Below are 14,037 nucleotides of genomic sequence, written 5' to 3'. Positions count from 1 at the left end.
TGGGAGAGGTGGGAAGTGATCAAATGCCAAAGAAAATGAAGGAAACTTCATTTCTCTTAGCTTGTTCTTGACATATTTTTAAGTTCATTAATAGAATGGAAAGTGGCATTAGAGATTTTATAATGGGTAATTATTATAGGGAAACAAATGAACATTAATCCATTAAATAGTTTTGATGAATATGTTAGAGTAGTGAGTAGAGACAGTATTACATAAGCCTAGGAGCAAAGTGGTAGTATAGGACTATAAGAAGATATAAAATTTACAGGGGAAATTTATGCTAAATATGTTGATTGCTTTTTTAAAAGAAATTATTTCTGATCAAATCAAGTCAAATATACTGCTGTCCATGTTGAAAAAATTGTGTCTATTGACAGAATTCTGTCAGGCAATGAAATTTGTCAGAAAGGAACACTAAATATTTCTTAACTGATTAGGTCTAGATTAGGGAGAGGTTGCCTCACTGAACCTATAGCCTTCGTTAATAACCCTGGTTTCTAATATGTGAAAATTGATGAGAGAGAATTTCTTTGAAATCCTTTCTCTTTCCCCAGCCCCATGGTCTTCTTAATGGCATGGATAATATTGGGATGCCCAGTTTAATCTCTGAGACAGTAGGTAGTGCTTGTGGGTAAGATCCAACCACATCCTATATGATTGAGTCAATAAATGTTGTAAAAGGCTATAAAAATTGGCCTCCCTCTCAGTAGGTGGCACTTTCCAGAAGGAATCACCTGCAGTGTTGTTTTTGGACCTGTGACCAGCTGTAGTCCCTCAGGAGAAGCACTTGAATGCCTCAGGCTGTGGGCAGGGACCTGGAACTTCCAGATGAGTCCTTATTCTCCACCACAGCAGAGGAGGGTGGGGAAGTGAGACTGGGCAGGGCTAGGTCAATTGAGCCTGACTTCAGGGTCCTCCAAAACAGTAAGGTAGCTGTCTTGGCAGGAATTAAAGGTTTGCTCCCAGGCCACTGGGGAGAGCCATGAGGGAGGGGCTGATGTGGCCCTGACAAGCCAGAAAGTCTGCTTGTGGGGGCAGGGCCATCTGAGATTCAGAATCTGCCTATCAGGAGTAAGGTTAGCTCTTCTTCCCTCTCCCCTGCTCTGTGGTTTTGTTTTGGCATCTGCCAGTAAGCAGGAGCTCAAATTAGCTGAGGTCCCCAGCAATTGTGTTGTGGGCTGGGAGCTTCCCTTTCCAGGATCTCACCCCAGGCTGAAAGCATAGTTTCTTGTGGGGGGAGGGGTGCTCTAAGAGTATGCTGTGTCTGAGACCCACACTGCACTCTCTTCAGTTCTGCCCACATGGGCTCCCTCGCCTCCTGAGATTAATTCACTGATTTCCCCTCTGTGCACTCAAGAAACATGATTGAGTCCTAGGGGAACAGGATCTGGCTGGTGGGCCAGTCTCCGGGTCCCTGAATATCAGTCCCTGACTGTGCCAGGGAGAAGTGTGCTAGTCCTGAGTTGCTTATGGGGTGCTCAAGCAGGTGTGGTACCCCTCTGCTTTGGGGTGTGCCCTGCTCTGATGGATCAGCTGGGCAAGCAGCACTTAAGAGGGCTGGTGAGCAAGGAGTCCATAGTCTGAGCACCTCTTAGGCCACTGCAGGTCTTTAAGAGGAAAGATTTGAGCCCCACTCTCTGTGGGGAGCTTCAGTGTAATGGGCACACCAGTAGGAGAAACAGCCACTCCTGAGAGCCCCAGCTCAATCATCTTTCTGGGCTGTAGCAGGTGGGGGAAGGGCGAGAAGGAAAAGAGTAAATGGAGGACAGTTGGCACTCTGGTCATTTCTGCCCCTCTTTCCAGAAGGCAGCCCACCCAGAATGTCCAAGCTCTGGGGTCACACAGATCTCCCAGGACCCACTGGCCCCCTGTGGCTCCCGTAGTCTGGGCTGGAGTTGGGAAATGTTTGTGTGAGAATGAGCAAGATGAAAACTCATGGGCTGAAGCTCCCTGGGGAGGACAAAGGTGCACAGTGGGTGGAGAAGCAATATGGCACCTACTGTCTCAGCTCAGGTCTATGGTGACAATAAGTGACCCCAAGGGGGCTGGTAGCCTGGTGCTTTGTCCTCAAGAAGCTTCCAGTTTACTGATGGCAATAGCTTTTGGGTTTGTGAGGGTAGAAAGGCTCTCCAGCATCTCAGGAGCCTGCTGACTACCACAGATGTGAGGGAGGAAGAAACACACTGCTCCACCTGCCCTTCTCACTGGACTATGAGACTCTGTTGGGGGTTGATCTCAGCTGATATCTTGCTACTTCTTATTCTGCTCTGCAACTTCTTCCTGTGAAATCTCTGGTAGGTTCTGGCACTTTCTCCTCAGAATTATACCTGATATATATATATATATATATATATATATATATTTTTTTTTTTTTTTTTTCATCTAAAGCTTTTCCTTCTTTCTGAGATGATCTGGCAGCTGATGTCTCTGGTCAATCATCTTGAAAACCCTCTCAGTCTAAATTTTAAAGACCGCCAATATTGTTACATTCTGAAGTACAGGGGTTTAGGTCTTCAGTATATGAATTTTGGAGACACAATTCAATCCATATAGCTACCATCAAAAAGGTAAATAGCATTGCATACAATCAGGCAGAGAGCAGAAAGGCATGTTAGCCTCCAAGGGTGCAGAGGCTCTGTACAGATGCTTAATTTCTACAACCTGGAGCCTAGAACCATCATTTGTCAATACTCAAATTTATCTTCTCTTTAGGCTTAGGGGTAGTGAAGATTTGCTACTGTCACTATGAATAGTTCCGTTGTGCTTTATTGTCTCTTACTGGTTGTTTGGCTCTGCTTACATAACTGAAAATGGTTTCTTCATCCCAAATCTTTTTAATTAAATCCTTTAATTATGTCATTTGTTTCCTGCTGATACTCTGACTGACACCTGTTTACCCAACATCCTTGAAATCTGTTGTACTTGATTTCTTTTAGGCTATGTGAGAACTTAAGGATACTCCTATGGTTATTCATTCACGATTCACTTATTTGAGTCCAGATGGAGTTGATATTGAATTCAGGAATTCAGCTTTGGAGATTAATTGCTCAGAAATATTGAGACATATTATACTAACTTGTCTTTTCACTGCAGTGATTAGTTTTCTGACAGTTGGGTTAGAAATCTCTATTTTTTTCTTTTTTTTAGTATCTGCCTTAATTCTGTGTGTGTCCAACACCAGTAGAGAGCGTGCCTTGATTAGTTGATTGCAGTCATTGGAATAAAGGAGAGTTTATGATATATTCTTTTTCTAAGACAAGAAAACCATCAAAGTTGAAGAGAAAGTCACATTCAAACAATTTTAACAAGTATGCCTTGATTATGGATTACTAACTTACAAATGGCCTCATTTCAGATCAGACTTCCTATTTTATGGCTTCTAACGGCTAAAATAGACCTAAGCTAGTGTAACCACTCCCATCTTTGTGTCTCATTTGTACCCTGAGACCTACCGCATCAAATGACCTTCTTTGTTTATCATTTTCTTCCTTACCAGTCTATAAGCTCTTTAAATGAAGAAATGGTGTCTTGTCCATATTTATAATTTTGAGGTGCAATGCTTGGTTAGAAATTACTGATGGAGGAATAAAAACAGAGAGGATGATGTGCCCCATGATTTTTGACTCCCTACTGGTGTGTAAACAAGAGAATTTACTGAATATGCCCACTAGAAAAATAGAAGAGAGTTGAGATGAGGACTGCTGGGTCTGCCACAGGCTTCTGTGGAAAGAGGTGAGAGATGGCTCCACAGCAGCATAGCCTTTACCTGGAGTAAGACAGAAAATGTGGCTGAGCCTCCGAGAATCTAGAATTCCAACAAGTGGAGGGGTAGGACCAAGTCAGTGGAGGAAAACCAGAGGGCCCAACACACTGAAAGGACAGACTCTGCTTTTTTCTGGCTGGTCACGGCTGCAGCAGGTGCCAGCAGCACACAGGACATTGCCATGGAAGCTAGTGAGGGCTCAGAACAAAATTCAAGGCTCGGCATGAAGACTAGTTACAACTGTAATGCTACTGCCATCTGGACACGTTTGCTTTTCTTTTTCTCCCTGTTCCTGGAAACTTTTATCTATTTTGTAGGAAAAGTGGCTGATATACTTTTAACTGAAATTTTGATATCTACCACCTCACACTCCTACCAAGACTGGGTGCTTCAAAGCATGCTGAGAACAATAATGGTATTTTTTTAAAAAAGTATTCTGTCTTATTTTGTACATTTGTATGTAGGATGTAAATTTTGACCTTGTTATACATATTTTGAAGAGTTTAATTTTAACAATCCTATAACTTGAGCTTATGGTAAAAGATGTTTAATTTTTAAGAAAGTAGGTAGCAAACACACACTGACTTGTTTGCCCTCCCAAATAAAACAACTGAAGAAATTTTGAGATCATTAGAAACCCATTTCCTACCACTCTGAGACATTAAAAGATTTAAATGCATCAAGGTGTCTGAAACATAGACATGTTTACCATGCATAATAAGTATTTACCATTTGTATAACTAAAATAATTGTTTTGGGGTATCAATAATAATAGAGGTGACATTGGATTAATTGAGGTCATTAGATATTCTTATTAATAAATCTCATGGGTAATGTCGTTGAAGTAAAGATGACAGCTACAGTCTTTGCTCAGTTGGTCTTCTGCTCAGATTGAGTTCACTCTATTCTCCATCTCACAGGTAACATCACTGAATATTGAAGTTTTTCATTAGGAAACTTCTGTGTGCCAATTAAGGGAGCTGGACAGCCATATCTGACATTTTAATGTTTTTAGAACCGGAATTTCCCTAAGCTATTTGGAGAATTTTTGTTGAAGATCCAATCTGATTTGTGTTTTTAAAAAGTCCATTCTGGCTGTCATCTGAAGACTATAAAAGGAGCAAAAATGGAAGCCCCCAGCCTGAATAAAAGTATCAAGAATTGATGGTGGGCTAGCTAAGAGTAAAGGCAGTGATGATAGGAAGAAGGATTATAGTGGGGATATATTTTGGAGGAAGTGTTGATAGGACTTGGTTTGGGAGTTCATGGTGAGGGAAAGGAATGGATTAAGGATATAGTTCAGAATTTTCTTTGGTAGCTGTGGTGGGAAGGTGGTCTGCTATTACTAAGAGGAAGAAACAAGTTTGGGAATAGAAATCAGGAAATACATTTTGAAAATGTTAAATTTGAGATAATTATAGATATGTAAGTAGAGATACCAATCAAATAGGCAGTTGTATATTTGAGTCTAGAATTCTAGAGAGAAGTAAGGACTAGAGATAAAGAAGCCACATAACTGCTAAATAATAAAAATAAGAACTAACACTGCTTACTAAACGTCACACAATGTTTTAAATGCGTTACCTATATTTATTCATTTAATTATCATAACAACCTTAAATTATTGTATAGATAAGAAAACAGGAACATAGTAGGTGGAGCTGGAAATTGAATACTTGTCAGCCTGACCCTAAATACTCTTTCACTATTTCAGAATTCTGAAAAATATTGTGATATCCTCGTGCCAGATTGGGTGGAAATAAGAGAGCCATGGATATGACAGTTACAAAAAAAAAACAACTATTGGTCCTGGACTCTAATATCCGATTTTGAATTTAAAAAATAACTTTAATGTCTGACTATAAAGAGGGTTTTCTGGTTTTTTGTTTTTATTTTTTCAAATGATAGAATAAGTAGGTACACTTTTTTGGCACTTGCCTCCACAAAGATTACTGTGGAGGTGGGAACATTTGAACAAACAGCTGCTGTTAAATCATATGTATTGTGAAAAGACTGCTTGTTCCAAGAAATCTGGCTTATACTATGTCAACACTTTTTAAAGTTGCTTCAAATAAGAAAAGGAGAAGAACATAATAGAATAAGTTTTGCTTCAGCATCTTAGAGTGGATTTTTGAGAACTATGAAATTTCAGGGCATAATTAAATGGACAAACATTCTTTCTCTTCCAAATTCCCTCCCCTCGTATTTTCTTTTATGTCATAAATTCTCTTATTTATTTATTTTAATGTTTTTTTCATTCACAGTAGATAGAACATACTGTACTCATTCAATTATTCTTATATCTATTGAACACCTGTTGTACTTAGGAGCTACTTATAAAGAGCTTACAATTTAGCATATAGTAAATATTCAATGCCTCACTAATGAAATTGATTAATAATACAAACTGTGCGATTAAGTGAATATGTTGGTCATACAGGACAAAGATCTGTAAGTGGTCTCAAAAGGGAAAGATCAGGTTAGGCCTTTTGAAAAATGTACTGACTCTGGTTTCAGAAGATTCTTTCATTTAAAAATGCTATGGAGTGCTCAACTTCTGTGGTGGGGTAATGTATTAATCATGAGAGATTAAAAAGTGAGCAGAAGATAGCTGTTTCCTGCTCTCAGTATCCCCCTGACACCTACCAGTTGTGTGACTGAGTAAATCACTTTAGATCCTGTCCAACTCTACAATTGTATAGCGGAAGACTGAGATTTAGCCTTGAAGGACAAAGGGGATTTAATAAAAAGAGAGTGAAGACATTTCAGAAAAGGAATGAAAAATAAACTGTGTTTATATATATACAGACACACAGACTTGGATTTATATATATAAATGAAGATGCCAAACCTGCTTTATACATATAAAGCAAAGCCTATTGTGGCAATAGATTTTTCGGGAGGAGTAGTAGGGTATGAGGGTTTGTAGGTCATATTGTAAAGGGTCTTGAAGCTGGAATGACAGAGACTGATCATTAATTCTCAGGGCACCTAGTTAAAGAAGACACAAAAATTTAGTTGGGCCCAGGGCCTTCCAACTACAGACTATAATCCTCAGCCTCTCTTGCATCAAGGTGGTCTAGTTTGGACCAATTGGGTAGATTATAAATGATGGATGCCACATCTTCTTAAAGATGAAGCTGCTTATCTTTGAATTCTTCCTTCCCACTCCTACTTCTGGGAAATTGTGACAATTAGAGCAAACTTGGAAGCCATGTATTAAAGATGGTAAATCCACCTCTCCAAATATAGGTTGCTTGTATCTGTACTATTTATTACATGAATGAACTCACATAGTGTGTAACTGTTTGATGTTGGCTTCTTCATTTAATATAATTCCTTGAAGTTTCATTCAAGTTGTTGTGTGTATCAATAATTCATTTCTCTTAATTGCTGATTAGTATTCCATGGTTTGATTATATAACAGTTTGTTTAATCATTCATCCATCAGAACAAATCTGGTTGTTCCCAGTTTTTGACTATTACTAACAAAGCAGCTATCAATATACATGTACCATTTTTTGTGAGGAGCTAAGTTTTTATTTCTGTAGGATAAATGCCCAAGAGGGCAATTGGTGGGTTATGTGGCAAGTGTATGTTTAATTTTTTAAAGAAATTGTCAAACTATTTTCCAGAGTGGTTGTATCATTTTACATTCCAATGAGAAATGTATGAGTGATTAAGTTTCTCCATATTATTATCAGTGATTGACATTATCACTATTTTTAATTTTAGTCATTCTGATAGCTGTCTAGTAATATTTCAGTGTGGTTTTGAATTACATTTCCAAATACCTAATGATGCTAAATATCTATCCATGTGCTTATTTGTCATCTGTATATCCTCCTTGGTGAAATGTCAGTACATATTTTTGTCTATTTTCTTTTTTACTATTTTTCTGATTACTCTGTTTTATACGTATTTTTAACTGTTGAGTTTTGAACATTCTTTGTATATTATAGATTTGACCCTAAAACATGGCTCATAAAAGGAAAAGATAAACTGATCTAGTTTGGGCCAATTGGGTGGATTATAAATGATAGATGCCACTTCTATGTCATCTTCTTAAAGAAAAAGTGGCTTTCCTTGATTTCCTCCCTCCCACTCCCATAAGGAAGTATCCAGGTATAAAATATCCTTAGATGACCAAGGGAAAGGGAGATTTTATGTGAATACAATTCTCATAAGTTTTTCTTCGAACTTATTCATGTGATTGTCAGCTGTACCATTTTTAAATGGTCACTCTAGAATTTAGATGAATTTTTCTCATAGACAAAAAATGGCAGAATTTTAAGGTAGGAGGAGTAAAGAAGGTAAAATGGGCACTCAACAAGTTTGTTAAACAGACTTGCTGGCAGAACTGCAGTTTTACTCAGTTCTTCACTCGTCATTAACTATGGTGCACAGACACACACGATTAGAGACTTATATTAGCTAACACTTGTATGGACAATGAAATAAAAGTCACTTCCATATCAAACGGTTCATCTAGATGTTCTCTTTCCACTAGAGAGCACAGTCACTGGGGATGTTCTATGACTAGATTTTAATTGCAATTCCTTATGCTATTACTGAAGTCTATGTTTTCTTCAAATTGAAACATTTGATCCTAGAACATTCTAGAAGCTTTCTATAGAATAAAGGCAGAAAACACATTTAATAAGCAGAGAAAATGAAGTATCCAGTGACAAACAGTCCATTCCCCATTTTTCAGGCCATGTTTTTCTTTTAGATTAAATCATCTCAAGTCTTTTTAATTTTCTTCAATCATATTATTTTGATTAAATTACTCTCTAAATCATATAAATTTCCATATTCCCTTTGACTCTAGTATGAAATGATTCAAGATATCAAGTGAAGACTCCACCTGTAAAAGATGGAAATGACACAGCCCCTGGTGATAGCTTCTTATGTATATAATAACCCAGAATCTACTCACCTGGTACCTCATGAGAAAGGCAGACCAGGGGTGCACGTATAACAAAGTTCCTGTTTTGATATGTTATATGGTAGAATGGTTGACATAGGCTTTCAGCAACCCCAATCTGCTTGCTTCTATTAACCTTGAGGTCAAAGACAACAATACTAATTATTTAGTCATTTTAGACCAGCAAGTTATTTCCTATTTTCTCTCAGGAGGTTTTGCTCACTGGCTAAAATACATAATGCTAATCCATAAAGATTTAGAAAGGACTTTAGGACATCCTTTAGAAAGGAAAATATGACTGAATGTTCTCTTTTTAGAGTTGAAAAAATCAAGACCCAGAGAGGCTTAAGACTGTATTTCAACCATTATATAAGATGCACATCATTTTTTTCACATGTTAACTTATCTAAAACCAGATGTTTTTCTACAATTGATATTGATAGCATCATACAATGGCTGTTGGCCAGGCAGCAATGGTGATGTAGTTGGTGGTGTTACTGGACAGCTGTTACTTCACATTTCATTCAACAAACTCCTTAGGGATCATTTGAGTGAAGTGTAAGTCCTGGTTGTGGTCTAAAAACTTGTGTTAATACCTTCTAGTGAGACATAGAAAGCACCAGTAGAAAAACTTTTATAATATGTGTTAATGACCTGGAAGAAAAACTTGGAGTTAATAGTGAAGGATTTTCTTCAAGAAAAACTGTAACACCAACGTCCATGATGACACAGAGAGTGATAATGTTTGGGAAAATATAAACATTGACTACTTTTATTTTTTCTTTCTTTCTTTCTTTTTTCTTTTCTTTCTCTTTTTTTTTTATTTCATCTTATTATGGGGGATACAGAATTTCGGGTTACATACGTTGCCCATGTACCACCTGTCCCCCCAAGTCAAAGCTCCAGGCATGTCCGTTCCCCAGACAGTGCGCGTTGCACTCATCATGTAGGTATATATCCATCCCTTCCTCACCTGCCCCTCCCCGAGTCAGTACCTTCAAGCGTGACCATTCCCCAAGGAGGGGAATGGGTGTATGCCTACATGATGAGTGCAAACATTGACTACTTTCAGTCAAAAATTGATTCAGATCAATTGACCCTGACTCCTTCATATTTTCTTTTTTATACATTATAATATGGATATGTGAAAAATATGTCTAAATAAGTACATTAATCAATAAAAAGTATAAAATAAAAATTCTAAACAATAAGGAAATGTCATAGTTTAGCAAATTTTTGTTAGTGCAACATTCTTTCTTCTAAGCAATGATGAATTTAATCAATTTTAATTTATTCTTATTTCCTCAGCGATTTTTCTATAAGTGAAGTTATTATCCATTCATACTCTTCATGAAGTAAAAAACAAAATATTCTAATTTTGATGAAGAAATCTAATCTTTATTTCTATGATGTTAGCACAATATACTCACACAATAGCTTTGATCTGTACTTAACAAAATACATTTATAGCACTTTACAAACTTTATCAGTTTGGAAAACATTGCATAACATTTTATTAAACACAATACTTTATATATATTATATATATTTTCATAATTTTATTTACTTTAAAAAGATAATTAACTCTCTTTATTCAATACTTGGTTTTATCAATAAAGCACAGCCTAACAAAGGAAGAAGTGCTCCCATTAGCAAATAAGATAAATAGAACACTAAGAAGAGATACCACCTGTTAGTCTGATTTATTTTAAATTAAGGTACCAGTGGAATGTAAACAAATTTTTTTTTGTAATTTTTTTTTACAAAAGACATGTTATCAAATATACATGCAGAGGTCTGAGTTCTAGTGTCTATCATTATATTTCCTTAACAATGTGGTACAATTTGTTAAGTCATTAAAAACTGTAGCCTTTGGCACTTTGAGTAGAAAAAGAATATATCAATATCTATGTAAAGAAAAAAACTTCAATGACTAGAGAAGTACTTTAAAATCTTTTGTTAAGAAATAGGAAAGATTAGGAAATAGCATACTGCACCGGAAATGCTGCAGCGGTATTTGTTCTCCAGAGTACTAAAACCAGTCCACCTTTCCCTCTACGAACTGGCAAAAGCCAGCAGGAGCGTCATGATGGTGGTGGTGGTGGCGAGAAGTGGGGAAGGCAACGTTTTACTCCCACTCCCCTCTCTGAGAAAGAAATTGCCAGAAGGGATATGGTTGAGTCTGTATTTTATTGCCAGAGTTTTCAATTCTGCTGGTTTCAGCTAAATTCTTAATGCCTTAGGAGGTTGGTTTCTCTAGAAAGCTCTGCCCTTCTCATGTAGAAACTGATGATGATGTGATGCTATTCATCTCTAAATGACTCCTATTACTTTTGTTTCCATTGCAAAATGAACGAAAATCAGATCAACCAGCTCAGTTGTTTCCTTTTATTCCCTTGGCAATCATCAAGTGTATGTTAGAATTCTTAAGAAATGGTGTAAAAAAGGTTTAATACTAAATTCCAAGAACCAAATATTTCTCATACTTTAAATTTTTAAGTTGGAAAACACTTCAAAACATTTTGTTTTTAATATTATTACCAATGATATTGGTTTCTTTTGATTTAGGCTCAAGGCTTGATTTAGGATAGGTAGCAAAAACTGTTGTTTGCACATTAAGCACGAAAACTGTGCCTATTAGGATATTTTGAAGCAATACATTCTTAATTTATACCATGATATACTTTTACTTATCAATATGTATTTTTTTTTCCAGATTTTTCCTGTTAGTATCCAATTAATAGAAATACTTTAGCGAAGAGGGTCAAACCCAACTACAGTGGCTCTAATTTATGGGTCATCAGGTTATCGAAAAATTTAATGATCTAGAGCCAAATAGAATTTTCAGATTACTTCTAAAGACGGCAACCTAAGCCAGCTGGTTGGAGATATCTAAGGGTAAACTTGACCAACATTTCTGGCAATGTAACCCACAATGTCAAGTTTTGGCTCAGATTTCTTGTTCCTAAATTCACAGCAGTATATTTTCCTCAAGGAATGTCAATTGTTATTTTCTCTTTTAAAATAGAAGAACATATCTATAGCATCAAAAAAATTTAAATCTGTAAATAAAGAAGAAGCCATAAAAAGCAAAATATGATCACAATTTCAAAAGATTCTCTAAAACAATGTATTTTTAAAATTATGCAAATTTACTCACTAAAAAGATTCATTAGCAGTACCTATATTTAAATGAAAAGTAAGCAGCAGAAAAACTATGCAGAAAAGTACTAGTTATTCCCTTTCACTGAAAATATTCCTACACAATTTTTCATGTTGAAGGAAGCAGAATTTTGAAGAAATGCACATAAACCTCTTCATTTTTTGACTGTGACAGCCACTATGGAGAAGCTGGGGGGTGTCCTATTCTAACACAAAGCAGCCAGCATCTTCTTAATAAAGTAGTATTTCTTGGACAAGGAATTGCACATCACTATTTCACAGCTAAATAGAGTTTGAGAGTTTACATGGTATACGCACTATAATAATCAGCACCACCCATATTGAGCTGTAGGTGCAGATTCTGCAAAATGAATATATAATACTGCATGGCCTCTGCTGTAGGGAGAACCTGTGTGTGTTCTGGTTTCTCACAGCTAATTATAAAGAAAATCCCCATAGTTGGCACATTCAGGAAGTGAAATAGTACACACTTGAAGGAAACCACTTTCTTTTGAAACTGCCCTCTGCAAACCCTGTTGAGTTTGAAGACAGGTCTGAAGAAAACGCGTCACATTATCACATTAATTAGGTTCTTGCATTGTGCTTTTCCCTCCCCTTGATGTGAAATCTACAAGTTTAAGAGTAGTAGTTCTTCAGAGTTACAGAGTTCTGGGCTGATGGTGGACGATCTAGTTGGGCGAGACTTCCCAATCCGCTGGAACAGAGCACAGGTAGAATCAACACGTGGTCTTTTGGGAGTAGCCCAAAGGATGGACTGGCCATCACTCAGTCCTTGTAAGCCCGTGTGGGGGAGGTTCCTTTGTAGAAGATATTTCTAGTGTTTTCGGGACTGTTGCTTCTTTCGGGGATTAAAATGATGTTGCCCTTTCTCCGCAGGGTGGAGTCGCGGGAAGAAGAAACGGACAGCGTCTCGGAGCCGATTTCGCTGCCCTCCACCGGGGTGACGCGAATGGTGGTGATTCCGTGATGGTGATGCTCATTATTATCAATGTTGCTTCTCTTGCGATCTCCAGAACCAAAGCTGTCTTTCAGGGACTCACAGCTTTCTGAGTCCCTGTTGAGATCGTTGAGCTCGTAAGTTTGGCGAAGGCTGCCCTTTTCTGGGGCTTTCCACTTCCAGGAGCCGCTGCCTTCGCCTTCGGTGGACGGGATCTGTATGATGGGCCTGTTGTTCTCCGGATGAGCTTCGACCCTCACGATCCCGCTGGGTTCGTGGTCTGTCAGGGTTTTGTAGCGGATGGAGCCAGTGCAGGTCACCGTGCTGCCTTCGGTGTTCTTGGGGCTGCTTTGGAGGACGCCCTGCTGCTTGGACATAGCTATGACTTGCATGATTCGGGGCTGGCTGTTGCTTCTGTTACAGGCCACGGTCTTCTCAGCAGCTTTCAGCCACTTGGCCCGAGCAGAGCTGCTTTTGGGGGAGGTGCTTATGTTTTCCTGGGTCTCCTCAGGGATGTGTACCAACTGCGAGGACCCGGGGCGAGACTGAATGGACACCCGTGGCCCTCCAGGCATGCTGTTGTTACACCCGGGGACAGTGCCAGGCTGGATCTTGAGGTACTGATTGCCAGGAGCATGGTGGTCTCCATTCACCCCCACCCTCGATGGCTCCGAGCTTGACCTCATTTCTATGGATCTGGGTGGCGACTGTCCGGGCTCAGTCTCTATAACTTGCAGGGACAACTTCCGACTTTCATTCTTATTCTTCCACTGGGTGAGGAGCTGCTTTGACCTAGCGGAATCCATTGACGCATGAATGGTTGCGTTTCTTCGGACAGGGTCTTCTACGGATGGGGTGTTGGCTCTCGGCAGCGTATTGCTGAAGGTAACCATGTTCTCCTTCCCCATGGGGCTCCGTGGAGTGATGATTTCCACATCAGCATTTGCTCTTTTGAGGTTTGTCAGCGAGCTAGCATCTCTGTGGTTGCGGTTGAGGATGCCTTCTGTGTGAGCAATTCCATCGCTGCTGCTACCATTTTTAGCAGATAAAACTCGGCTGGGGTCTTGATTGAGGTCTGTCAAAGATCTCAGGGCTTCTCTGTGCTGAAACATACACTCTTCACTAGGCAGGAAATTCCCCACAGCATACAGCCCCTAGTGTTCAGGAGTAAACAATAAAGATCATGCACCAGAAGACATAGACAGTGAGAATTACCCTCAGAGTACC

The 14,037-nt window shown here is 38.5% G+C and overlaps 1 protein-coding gene across 4 annotated transcripts in view; it reads right to left on the bottom strand.

Annotated features, from left to right (window-relative positions):
• Window positions 1-10,066: 10,066 nt before the first annotated feature.
• PLPPR4 (phospholipid phosphatase related 4) overlaps window positions 10,067-14,037 on the bottom strand; it is a 42,121-nt gene continuing 38,150 nt past the window's right edge. For 2 of the 4 annotated variants that reach the window (XM_069480197.1, XM_069480198.1), the window contains one exon: window positions 10,067-13,964. In XM_069480197.1, the coding sequence (XP_069336298.1) occupies window positions 12,639-13,964 (1,326 nt within the window). In that variant the 3' untranslated portion in view covers window positions 10,067-12,638. The remainder of the gene's footprint in view (window positions 13,965-14,037) is intronic. The other 2 variants (XM_069480199.1, XM_069480200.1) reach the window with 1 other exon arrangement.

This window comes from Eulemur rufifrons, chromosome 8 (genome assembly GCF_041146395.1).
Source record: "Eulemur rufifrons isolate Redbay chromosome 8, OSU_ERuf_1, whole genome shotgun sequence".
NCBI lineage: Eukaryota > Metazoa > Chordata > Mammalia > Primates > Lemuridae > Eulemur > Eulemur rufifrons.
Note: the sequence above shows the minus strand (reverse complement) of the source record. Positions and strands in the feature narration are given on the sequence as shown.